Raw genomic sequence first — 12,981 nt, 5'->3', positions numbered from 1 at the left:
GAAGTGGGGATTTAGTGAATAGTGACTCTGACTCACTGGGGTGGGGGAAGGGATGGGAGACACTGCCTGGATCTCCTCAAAGGTTAGTGTGAGGCCCAAACAAGATGGTGATCACTCATGAATGTTTTGAAGGCATTGTACAGAGTTGGTCTCAAGGATCCTTACAGGTGAAGCCTAATTTCTGGGGTGGCTGACCTGAAACCCCTCAGATTTTCAGTATAAACCATTTGTACCTCGGAAGAGGGTTCTGGCCCAGGAAGGGCTGGGGCTCCTGCCCAAGGCCACACAGAGCCAGGATACTTTATCACACCTCACTGTAGGTGCGGAGCCCATTCTGGATCCTGGAAGAGCCAGCCACTCTTGTCTGGGAGGCCTTGAACAAACTAAAAGAATTCAAAAGTCCAGTCAAGGGGTAAGGCAGAGGCTCAGTGGCTAACCTGCAGCCCACATATTTAAACCCTCACAGTCCCGCCACATGGTGGAAAAGGCTATCCTTGGTGTGGCGTTGAGGGCAAAGATCACCCAACTCAGCAGAACCCATGGGCCAATGACACCCCTTGAGATCCCAACTCCCAGGAGATGCAGAACCCAGCTCACTTCTTTCTGTCTGAGCTGTCGGTCTCTGGGGGGATGCCCACCACAGTCACAGTGCCCTGCTCCACACTCAGGGGTGCGGCCATCACCAAAGGCAGCAGCTTGCAGCGCCGGTTCTTTGTCTGCGGAGGTAAATTGCACCCTTAGTCACAGCCCCATAGGGCAAGCGCACCACTCCATGCCTAGAAGCTCTAACAGGGCCAGCCACCCACTCTCCAAAAACCTCCAGGAGCTTTCTCTCACCACAGATGCTCAAGTCCCCATGCAGCTGCCCCCCACGCTGTGACACCCTATTCCTAGCCTCCTTCTGTGCCAGTGTCCCTTGGTTGTTCCCTCCCTCACCTCCTTTAGGACCCCCCCCCCAACCAACCCCCCTCCGTCATCCTGCTTCAGCTTCTCCATGGCGTGCCACCATCTGACACCACACATAATCTTTCGTCATCTGTCCCCTTGCCAGCATGCATCTGCCTTCAACATGGAGACTCAAGTGTTTCCTTCACTGCTGTACCCATTGCACCCATACCCTATGACAGAGGTGACCAACTATCCTGATTTGTCCAGGACTGAAGGGTATCCAAGGGTCATTGGTCACCCTATGATATCAGAGCCTGGCTGGTGGTGACTGCTTAAGGAATATTTGATAAATGATGGGTCCTGTGAAGTGGATATTCATTCATCCATTTTACAGATGAGGAAACTGAGGCCAGAGATCAAATAATTGACCTCACATCACACAACTGGTAAACAAGGAGGCTGAGATTTAAAAGAAGCCTAGACAGGGGCTTCAGGGTGGCTCAGTTGGTTAAGCGTCCAACTTAGGCTCAGGTCATGATCTCGTGGTACGTAAGTATGAGCCCCATGTCAGGCTCTGTACGGACAGCTCAGAGCCTGGAGACTGCTTCAGATTCTGTGTCTCCCTCTCTCTCTCTGCCCTGCCCCCACTCACACTCTGTTTCTCTCTCTCAAAAATAAATAAACACTAAAAAAATAATAAAAGAAGCTTAGACAACTTTAGAGCTCATGTTTTGTCCCTAGTCCAACTTTTGTCATTATTTGACTGTCCTCACATAATACTCAGATAATCATCTTATAGGTCAGTTCAGTGGTATGAGATGTCAACATCCTATTAAACATTTTGTTTAGAGTAGCCCCCAGTGTAAACTGTCATCCAGGAAGCAGAGTAAGACTTTGATTGTTGACATGTGTGGGATCATCCCTTTTGTGATCATACCCAGGGGGTGTGTTAGCCTGATGTTAGCTGGGTAGGGGTGGGTGTCCCAGGCCAAGGCAAAGAAGGCTGTTAGGCCATACAAAAGATGGAACCACACATGGAAAAGGGAAAGCCAACCCAGAAAACAGAGTTTTGCTAGGAAGCAAGTCTGTGCTACAACCAACTTCATCTCTCCCTGATCTGCCACAGCTGAACATAAGCTGTAGCCTCACATTCTCCATGAGGTCCCTTCCTACTTGTCCAAGAGACCAGGATGGCCAAGTAACAAAATCAGAGCTTCTAGGAACTGGAAGATTCCGAAGGGTCAGCTGAGGAAAACACAGCTCAGAAAAAGTGAGTGTTTTCCCCAGACCCCACAGCTGGTGCATGGCCACCAGTACCTCAAGGCCAGCCTCTAACGCCTAGTCCAAGCTCTGCTCTGGGCATCTACCTTCTGGCACCCACCCACCCAGTTCCTCACCGAACACACAAAGGACTTCAGCAGGTGTCTGCTGAGCAGGCTCAGGGATGCTGGCTTGGAAAATAGCACAATGTCCGGAGTGCCCTGCAGGGGAAGGACACAGAGACAGTCAGACGGGGCTGCTGGCAGGTGTGGCCTGGTGCTCAGCTGTCCACAGGAAGCCTGACCTCCATGAGGGAGCAGTAGAGGAAGGGCCCCTGGGAGATGACAAGGTTGGTGCAGAGGCAGCTGGCGATGGTCTGCTGCGTGGCTCGCAGCTGCTTCTTGGCAAGTTCCAGGCCATGGTAGAGTTTGTCCAGGTTACTCCTGTAACACGGCAGACACACAGCTTCAGCATAGAGTCACAAACAGAGCACTTGGCTCCTGGGAGGGTATATGGGGATGAGAGTTTCTTTCTTTCCCTCCTGAGTTCCCTTTCATATGAAAGGTAGGAATAAAACATACATAAACCCAGTGACAAACATGAGATGTGGGAGGGGCATCAGAAGACAGGAAACTGAAAGCCAACAGAGGGAAGACACTGTCCAGCAGGACCTGGAAGGTGTCCAGAGGGCTCTGACAGAGGGGCCAGGGCAAGGTCCAAGAGGAGAATCAGGGACACCTCACCTGACGGATGGATTATTACCCTTCCCCCCACGAAAGGAGGGTTCTCCTCTAAATACATTAAAATGAACTCTGTGGAGAAGTGCACCAAGAAGTTAAAGGTCTCAAAGTGTCATATTGGCTCTCGACCTGCCAAGATGAAGCAATGCCTTCTAGCCTGTATGTTATACCCAAAGACCCAGTGCCTCACCAGGTTTCCACAGCTCCCCCTCTTGATCATGAGGACCACCAGGTATTTGAGAAATGCCTATGCCCAGAAAAAGTGACCCTAGATGAAACAGAGATAATTTGGAGAACAAAAGAAAACTTGAAATGAATTCTTATTAAAATCTTCAAAGGAATTTGGGCAACTAAGATATTTGTAAACCAGTAACAGGATGCCATGAAAAAGGAACAATCAGAAACTCAAAGTGTTTGTGGAAAGTAAAGTGATTGCAAAAAAATAAAAAATTCACTCAAAGGCTAGAGGATAAAGTCAAGAAGCTTCCTTAACACCAAGAATAAGACAAACATGGAAAACATAAGGCAAAAATCAGACAGAGCATTATTCCAGGAAAGAAAGAATAAAAAAAACACATATGTATGTTTGAGAGGAGTAATAAATAGTACAAAAGCATTCCCAAGCTGAAAAATCTGGGGCTTTGGATCAAAAGGGCTCGCCTGAGAACCCAGTACAATCCATGAGGCAAGATCTACCCAAGACACATCACTATGAAATGACAAAACACTGAAAATAAAAGAAAAAGTCCTGCAAGCTCTTTTAGGTGGGGTATGAGGCATTGATAAAGAAACAAGAACTAAGATAGCTCAGACTTCAATTAGCACCACTGGCTGCTAGAAGGCAGGGGAGCAATAAAATCCACATTTAACAGGAAATTACCTTCAACCTTGAATTGTATACAAGCTATACCAGGGACCAGGTGAGGGTAGAATAAAGATACTGTCAGATGTGTAAGAACTCAGAACATTTACCTCATTATGTGCTCTTTCTTTAAAGAAAGAGAAGTATGCTCTAAAAAAATGAAAGGCTGAAAAAACCAAAGACAAGGACCCTAAGAAACACTGGCTCCAATCCAGGGCACAGTCAGTGCCTGGGATTGGCACAGTCAGTGCCAAACATCAGTGGTGGCAGCGAACAGCAGGCCTAGAGAGCTGCAGGTCCAGGCTGGTGTCAGAAGGCAGAACCCCAGGCTCTCCTAGACAAAAGGGACTCAAGGAATAGCTCCTGGAAGTAGAGCTTGGGAAAAAACTGGATATTATAAAGAAGGCAATTAAGAGTTCCAGGAAAAACAAAGAGCAGCATCAGAAAGTAACATAATCACTGCACACGAGTGATTCTGGAACATTGATTTTCATCTTTTAGAATCAAATCTATAGTCAAGGATGAGATGACTTGCATTCTATTCTCTAACCAAGTGTTATTAACCCTAAAAATATAAAAGCATAGGTTTCACAAAGTAGAAGGTATAGGGAAGAGAAAAGTAAGAATGCTAATACCTTTTTCTTACAAAGTAGGGAGAAAAGAGACAATGGTGATAGAACAAGATGTAAGTATGTTACAGTTACAAAGGAGCTAAAAACAGTGCCACAGGAAGGGAAAGGAGCACAAAAGAGGAATAAATATTCTGTCATAGCAGGAAGTCAGTAAACAATGTCTAAAACTGCTCCATCAACTCTGGGATGAGGGCATCAACAGTTGATACTATAGTTTTTGGGATTTCCTTATATTTCTAGATAAAAATAGAGCAACCACATTGTAAAACCAAAAATCTAGGACTCTCACGACAAGAGAATAAGGGAACACTGTAGACCCCAAAACATAAGCAGGGGGAATAGACCACCAACTGGCCATAAGACCGGTGTATCTTTGGGAGTTAGTGTGGGAGGGAGCAGAGAAGCAGCAAGAGCTAAGAATGTTTAAAAACACCAGGCAACTAGGGCACAGTGGTTCAAAGTGAGAGTTTTACCCTGTCCAATAGCAGGTGAGTGCAGGAGCTGTGATAAAGTGCAAGGGGACATGGTAAAGACTAGGGGGCCGTAGCAGTCTAGCTCTGACCAGCCAGAGCTCCTTTCCACTCTGGGTCCCTCACTGAGGAGAAACTGCCAAGATGGAATCAAAATTGAGTAAGACAGAGACAATATGAAAAAGGAAAAAGAAGGTACAGATAAAAATGTACCTGGGATTGTAGTGGAGGTTCTAGCAGTTGGAAAGGAAAAAGTAAAACCATCTCTATTTGCAGATAACATAATCTTGTATATAGGAAATCCTAAGGAATAACTAAAACCTATTACAACTAAAAACAAACAAACAAAAAAACTATTAGAGCTAATAAATAAGTTCAATACTGTTGCAAGACACAAGATAAATATACAAAAAGCAACTCTATTTCTATGCAATAGCAATCAGTAAACAAAAATAAAGAAAACAAGTGCATTTACCATAGTGTCAAAAAGAATAAAATATATATATATTTTTTTAATTTTTTTTTTTTTTAACGTTTATTTATTTTTGAGACAGAGAGAGACAGAGCATGAACGGGGGAGGGTCAGAGAGAGAGGGAGACACAGAATCTGAAATAGGCTCCAGGCTCTGAGCTGTCAGCACAGAGCCCGATGCGGGGCTCGAACTCACGGACCGCGAGATCGTGACCTGAGCCGAAGTCGGACGCTTAACCGACTGAGCCACCCAGGCGTCCCAAGAATAAAATATTTAGGAATAAATTTAACAGGGGCAACCTGGGTGGCTCAGTTGGTTAAGCATCCAACTCTTGATCTCAGCTCAGGTGATGATCTCAAGGTTCGTGAGATCGAGCCCCAAGTTAGGCTCTGTGCTGATGGTGTGGAGCCTGCTTGGGATTCTCTCTCTCCCTCTCTCTTGTCCCTCCCCTGCTTGTGAATGTGCTCTCAAAATAAATAAACATTTTAAAAAAAGAATAAATTTAACAAAAGAAGTACAAAAAGAATTTATTCTCTGAAAAATACAAAACGTTCTTGAAAAAAATTAAAGAGGATCTGAGTTAATGGGAAAACATCCCATGTTCATGGACTGGAAGACTTCCTATTGTTGAGACAACAATACTCCCCAAATTTATCTATAGGTTCAAAGCAATATGACTTCTTTGCAGTATCTGACAAGCTGATCCTAAAACTCATATGGAACTTCAAGGAACACAGAATAACCAAAACTAGCTATAAAGCTACAGTAATCAAAACCGTGTGGTATTGCCACAAGGACAGATACACCAATTGATGGGACAGAACTGAGAGTCTAGAAATAAATTCTCATATTTACAGTTCACTGATATTCAACATGGGTGCCAAAATGATTCAGTGGGGGGAAAGAAGTCTTTTCAACAAATGGTATTAGAACAATTTGGATGTACACATACAAAAGGATTAAGTTGAACCTGTTCCTTGCACCAGACACAAAAATTAACCTCAAATGAATCATACACCTAATGTAAAGGCAAAAACTATAAAACTGTGAAGTGGTTTCTTAGATATAATATCAAAAACATAAGAAACAAAAGAAAAAGGATAACCTGGATATGACTGAAATTAAAACCTTGTGCTTCAAAGAACTGTATCAAGAAAGTAAAAAGATAACCCACAGGATGGGGGAAAATATTTGCAAATCATGTATTTGGTAAGGGATTTATATTTAGAATATAGGAAACAATTCTTACAGCTCCATAATAAAGACAATTTAAAAATGGACAAAGGACTTGAATAGACAGCTCTCCAAATGAGATCTACAAATAGCCAATAAGCACATGAAAAGCTGCTCAACATCATTAGCCATGAGGGAAATGCAAATCAAAACCACAATGAGATCCCACTTCACGTCACTTCACACTAGGATGGCTATCGTGGGTGTGGAGAAATTCAAACTCATACACTACTGATGGAATGTAAAATGATGTAATCACTTTGGAAAACAGTCTACCCATTATTCAAAAGATAAAACAGACTTACCATACGACCCAGAAATTCCATCCCCAGGCATATACACAAGAGCAATGAAAACACGTCCACACAACTTATATATGCGTATTTATGGCAGCATTATTCATAACAGTCAAAAGGTATAAACTATCACTGATCAATGGACGAATAAAATGTGGTATATCCATACCATAGAGTCTTATTTGCAAGAAAAAGTAAGGAAATTTCTTCATGTTGCAACATGGATGAACCTTGAGAACACTAGCCTAAGTGAAAGGAGTCAGTTATAAAAGGACATGTATTGTTCAATCCCGTTTATACGAAGTGTCCAAAATAGCAAATCTATGAAGACAGAAAGTAGATTAGTGGTTGCCTAGGGCTCAGAGAGATGGGAGATTTGGGAGGTGATGGTTAAGGGGAATGGGGGGCTTCTTTCTGATGCAACGAATATGTTCTAAAATTAGGTAGTGGTGATATTTGCACAACCTTGTAAATATACTAAAAGCCACTGAATTGTACACATTAAATGGGTGGATTATATGGTGTACGAATTATAACTCAGTAAAACTATTTAAAAAAAGTATGTCAGGGAACAGGGCAGGAAACCCCAGAAAGCAGACCCCTACATTTTTTAACACTGCACAGCAACAGAAGTGGTAGTTCTCTGAAGTTAGAAAGCTGTCTGAATCATGCCTCCTCTGAAAGTCAGGGAAGCTAAATTTACACACAAAAAATGAGAAACAGACAAGGAGCAAGGTCAAATCCTCTCAGTTACTATCAGAAAAAAGGGAATAGGGAGAATAGCATACCTATATCGATAATGCAAGTACTCTAGAAAGATGTGCCCCCAGAAGGTCAACACTGTGATGTTCTATTTCAAAGCAAGCTCAGACACATTAAAAACAAAACATAAAATGAGACATCTCAGGAAATGAAATAAAAAAATTAGAAATAAGAGGCAAATAATTGATAAATGAAGATTAAACTAGAAAAAAACTCACAAGAATGAATAAACACCACAAATAATGACTGAAGAGGTCAAGGAGGTAAAAAACGATTAAAAATCAAAAAGGAGAAGCAAAGGGTTTGAGAGGAAGATGGACAGGAAATGTGTCACATGCTCCCCTGGTGGACTGCGATTACTTTCTGCAGGACACAGTCACCCCCATGCCCCTGGGGTTCCTGTGACTTGCCTCCTTGAAGAGTATTAGGATGAGGAATAGTGGCCCACTACCTGGAGAGACTGTCCAAAGCCTGGATGAAGTTATCTGTCCCTGAGCCGTCCTTCTCGGGACTCTCCATCAGTGACATGGTGGCAAAGACCACGTCACTGGCCAGGAACTTATGCTTGAACCCGAAGTGAATGCTGAAAGTCTGCACGCGCATGTCCTTCATCCTGCAATGGGAGCAAGCAACATGGCTGATATCCCTGTGTGCATGTGGGAGTGCTCTCAAGTTGTGGGTGAGCTCTCACTGCCAGGCCAGGCCAGCAGATGTACGGCTGTCTCTCCCTAGCCCCTGCTAATGCACAAGGCAAGACCACTGTGGTCCAAGAATGGAGGGGGGGAGAAGACCTGACATAATAGCCCTGTAACCTGGGGCACTGAGTGCCTTGTCCAAAGCTGTCCTATTGGTTGGGGGAAAGAGCAGAGATGTGTGTGCAGCCCCTCCCATGTCCCAGGATGCTAGAAGCAGCCACAGGACCCTCTAGGCAGAGCGTGCCTGAACCTGGCCTCAGGGGGCCCTTCCCACAGCTATTTCCTGTGTCCAGTCAGGGATAGACCAGGTTGACCTAGAGGTCTACACCTCAGCCCCAGGATGTAAGGACCCGGACTTCTCTAGACCTGGACCTACTTTTAAACCAAGAGAACTCAAAACTTTGGGAAAGATTAGACAGGTCATATTTGCTTGTGTATTCTTGTTTTTGCATTATTTTAGGTTAAAGCTGAAGCCTGAACAAAGCTTAACGCCGAAAAACACGTGTTTACCCAAATTTATTTGCAGACTCTTCGATCATCTCCCGCAAATTCTCCTTCAAGGAGACATCCATGGACTGGAACTTCTGCTTCACCTGTTTCAAGGGGAGGCTGGAAAGATGACAAGCACCAGTCACATGAGTAACCTGGCTTCAGATGGAGGTCACCAAGCACCAGTGGGACTGAGAGCACTCTACAAGGAGTCCCAGTGCTCATGAGAGGGGTCTTCATATGTAGGACTTTGGGCAATATTCTGGGGTCTCCGAGTGAGACACTTCAGGTAGAAACAGGCAGCCTCTGAATGTTGGTCACAACCAAGGGGAGGGACATTTCCCCTGGTGGGAGGAGTGGGGGGCCTCTGGGCCAAGGCGGTCACTCACCCCACGTCTGCAAGGAACTCCTGGAGACGCTTCTGCCCATGCACAGACCAGAGCTTGAACCTGGCTGCAGTGTAGCATGTGTTGCATAGGCTGTCATGGAGGGACCAGTGCTGGTAGAGTGCCAGGCGGAGGCTGGGCCCAGTCAAGGAGGCAGTGGCTGGCCAGTGACCCGTGGCTTGGGCAGTGCACGGCCCTACCCATCCCCAGAGAGCCTGCCTGCACAACCAGTTACACCTCCTTAGCTTCATTTGACCCATATGGAGAGCTTATAAGGGGGTGTCTGCACACCATTATCACTGTTGGACAGACGGGGAAACTGAGGCGCAGGGGTTCTGAGAGTCTAGGTACTGTGGTGACAGAGACAGTCCTCATGGCTACACAGGGCAGTCCATGCTGTCATCACATCTGCTCCCTGCATGCTACACCTAGCTTGGCCCTCTCCCACACCCGCCTCTCTGCTGGACCCCCCTGAACAAAACCCCCTCTTCTTAAACACACTGTTTACTGCCAGTGGGGCTGTGAGCATGGCTGTGTGTGAGGGTGATCCTGTCCCCACCCCATTGTGTGCCCCTTCTTCCCGGTCCCAAGGGTCTAAGCAGGATGTCGGCTGGTTCTGCCTACCTCCCAGTGTCATGCTGGTACCCTGACAGCATTTCTGCCAACACATCTGCCCTTGAGGCTTAGCTCTGACCACATGGTGGGCTCTGTCCTCAGTGCTGCCCAGCCTGATGGCTGGGACCTGATCCCTGGACATCCTGTGTCAGGCCCTGGTGGGCTCTCCAATCCGGGAGCTCAGATGCCTCACATTTAACACGTCTTCCTAGACATGACCTTCTTACTCACCTATCCAAATCCACATTTATTGGTCCCCATCCATCCCAGCAGGCATAGGACAGCATCATTCCTGCCATCACTACCTACCACTGAAGCAGCAGGCCCCAGCCCTGCCTTATACCTATAGCTGCCAGTCTGTATCCCTGCAACCAGCAGTCCAGGGACCTTTTAAGCATAAAGAATTGAACTCAACAACCTCCTCAACCTCCCACTGCCCTGGGCTCTCTGACCTTCAGACTGCACTCATCTCTCCAGTCCCTTCCTCAGGGCCTTTGCACAGCCACGGTCTTGGCCCAGGCTGTCCTCCTTCCCACCCCGTGTGTCTGAGTCTCAGCCTGAGATGTGGCCCCCCCCAAAGGCCTTTCCTGAGTATTGCCACCCAACAACCCCCTGGTTACTCCATCAATGCCCCACCTTCTTATGGAACATTTGTGCTCTGTAATCACATGCTGGCTTACTGCTTCCTGACGGGCTTAGCAAGAGTCTGCGCTCATCATTAAACTGCCCGCACTGCACAGATAGGCCCTGCAACACACCAGGCCTACAATGAGCCGTAAATAAATAGATGATGCTTCTGAACACAGCACTGGCATTTAGGAGCCAAAGCCATACAGAAGAGCCAGGACAGAGTCCACTCCCCAGTACCTGGTGCTTTGCCGAGCCTGGAGAGCACACCAGGGGGCCCCTTTCTCAAAGCCTCTAGTTTCATCCACTGCCTGCCTGGGTACACAGTAGACACAGCAGTACAATCCAGGCCTGCGACTCCGCAGCCACAACCACACCACCCCCAGGGGGATGTGGGCTGGGGTTGCAGAGGTGATAAAGTGGTGTGTGGCTGAGCAAAACTGAGGGCAGGGGTGTTGCCTGTGCTTGGCCGGCCTGAACAACAAGGATACTCATACTCGAAGGAGATCCGTGTACAGTCCACAGAGAGGGAGTTCTCCTCATCCTCATTCCGGTGGTTGTGCCGAGACACATGGCGCTGCAGGATGCCAACGTCCGTTACGTACTTCATCCTGGAATGAAAGCACTGCCAGCCGCCTGGGTGGATGCCTTCCTCCCTCATGTGCAGCCAGGCCACGTGGCTTCCCTCCTTCCCTCGGGGGACCCCCCTCACAGGCTAAGGGGCTAGCCCACCATACAGGTTGTTCCTGTCAGGATGAGGAAGGTCCACCACCTCTGCAAAGCCAAATGCAGCTGTGGCACCAGGGCCTTGGCAGCTAGGTTCTAAGCCCTTCCTCCACGACGAGGATCCAGGCCCAAGGGGGCATGTGAGTAGACAGAGCTGGGAGGGGTGGGCTCTGGCCGCAGCCCCTACCCCCTTGCACTCTCCTCTGGGTGGCAGCTGTCCTGCCCTTACTTATTTGAGGCCTCCTGAGGGCAGGCACTGCAGGAGGCCAGAGCCCTGTCCAGCAGTCACAGTCAAGTGGACGGACTACATAGTGACAGTAGTCCACAGCAAAGGGTGTGGATCCTCTCAAGCACAGCAGGAGAGGGCAGACCCCAGTCCAGATCCACCTACAGATGGCCACTGAGCAGGACAGTGACAGTGGAGCCTCATGTGAGGGGCTGCCATAGGCCAGGGACAGTGCCTGGCACTGCACACAACGCATGCCATCTTTAAGAGAGAAGGGGGAACAAGGCCCAGCAAGGTATCCACGCCTGTGAGACTCAGAACCCTCCTGGTCCCTAGGCTACACCATATGACTCAGGTGGGCAGAGTGGGGTGGAGAGGCAGGGAATGGGGGTGCTGGGGCCTCTGTAAACTGCACAAGGAGTGTCCTTGGACAGGGTTAGGGTAGGGGTCCCTGTCAATTGTCTTAGAGTCCTCACCTGATGGCCACCATAATGCGGATGAGAGGGGGTGCCGGCACCCCATGCTTCCCAGGTATCTCTATTCTGGGGCAGCCCTTCAGCTCTCCATCAGGAGTGATGGGGAGCACTAAAGCCCACTCACCAAGGGGCAAAAGAGAATTTGGCTCCATGCCAGCCCTCCTGGCAGTCCTTGCCAGCCTTCCCCTTACCGTTGAGATCACATCCACCCTCCCTGGTAGGACTCCTGGGGTCCTCACCTCCTCCTCCCAGAGCCCCCATGTCTACCTTGCAAGGACCACATGGAGAGCCAGGATACTGAGCTCCCTCCTCTCACCTCTGGCTCCACCTGCTGGGCTCCCCGAGGGTGGATGAAGCATCCATACAAGGCCTAGTTCTAAGCCCTTCCTCGGTGACAAGGATCCAGGCCTAAGGCCAGCCCCCTCCTCATCAGGGCTCTGCCACCCATCTTCCCACTGCAAAACTGGGCTGCAGCCAGGCCATGCACATGGCCACAGCACAGGCCAACCTCTGACAGCCTGAGTGAGTGCATCCTTACTGGGTGATCTTGTCTTGCACCCACTGGTCCGTTAGTCCAACGATGGCCCACCTGGAAGAGAAGAGTGCAACAAAGCTCACAGGAGCATGGCCTGGCCCAGGCCCGCCACCCGACAGTCTCTCCTCTGCAGGGTAGAAGGTTATGGAGCCAACTCAGGGCTCCCAGCATAGCAGCACAGCAGTGGGAACTTCTGGTGCACAGGAGGGAGCTCTCCCAGGGCAAGGATGGCAGGCCTGACGTGGTCTCTGGGAGCTGGCTGACCCCAACACTCTCCACCCTCATCTTTCTGGAGCAGAGCTGCAGCAGACTTGGTGCTCAGTTGCTGGTGGGTCCTGGTGTGTCACTCCACCCCCAAGCCCCTCATGTCACCTGCCCCTCTGCAATATGGCTTACACCACAACAGACCCTCATCAAGTCCATGTCTGTTGTCCTGGTATGAAATGGCAGGACATAGAGTCACAGAATTTAGGCCTCTTAAGAGCCTTCCAAGGTCCTGTCTCTAAGCTCATCTTTTGTGGATGAGATGATGGAGGCCCAAGCTGGCCTGACCTCCCCAAGGACCATGGCCAGCCCATGGCAGAAGGAAC

General features: G+C 48.2%; 1 protein-coding gene across 5 annotated transcripts in view; it reads right to left on the bottom strand.

Annotated features, from left to right (window-relative positions):
• Positions 1-12,981, bottom strand: part of CDC45 (cell division cycle 45) — a 33,639-nt gene that overhangs the window by 5,712 nt on the left and 14,946 nt on the right. For 4 of the 5 annotated variants that reach the window (XR_009251117.1, XM_058692982.1, XM_058692981.1 and 1 more), the window contains 8 exons: positions 12,395-12,445; positions 10,920-11,039; positions 9,190-9,321; positions 8,822-8,920; positions 8,068-8,229; positions 2,453-2,591; positions 2,286-2,369; positions 598-716 (listed from right to left, as the gene is read on the bottom strand). Coding sequence is in view for 4 of the 5 variants with exons in the window: in XM_058692982.1 (XP_058548965.1) it covers positions 598-716; positions 2,286-2,369; positions 2,453-2,591; positions 8,068-8,229; positions 8,822-8,920; positions 9,190-9,321; positions 10,920-11,039; positions 12,395-12,445 (906 nt within the window). In the remaining variant the exon portion in view is untranslated. The remainder of the gene's footprint in view (positions 1-597; positions 717-2,285; positions 2,370-2,452; positions 2,592-8,067; positions 8,230-8,821; positions 8,921-9,189; positions 9,322-10,919; positions 11,040-12,394; positions 12,446-12,981) is intronic. The other variant, XM_058692983.1, reaches the window with a different exon arrangement.

Source organism: Neofelis nebulosa, chromosome 11 (genome assembly GCF_028018385.1).
Source record: "Neofelis nebulosa isolate mNeoNeb1 chromosome 11, mNeoNeb1.pri, whole genome shotgun sequence".
Lineage (NCBI taxonomy): Eukaryota > Metazoa > Chordata > Mammalia > Carnivora > Felidae > Neofelis > Neofelis nebulosa.
Note: the sequence above shows the minus strand (reverse complement) of the source record. Positions and strands in the feature narration are given on the sequence as shown.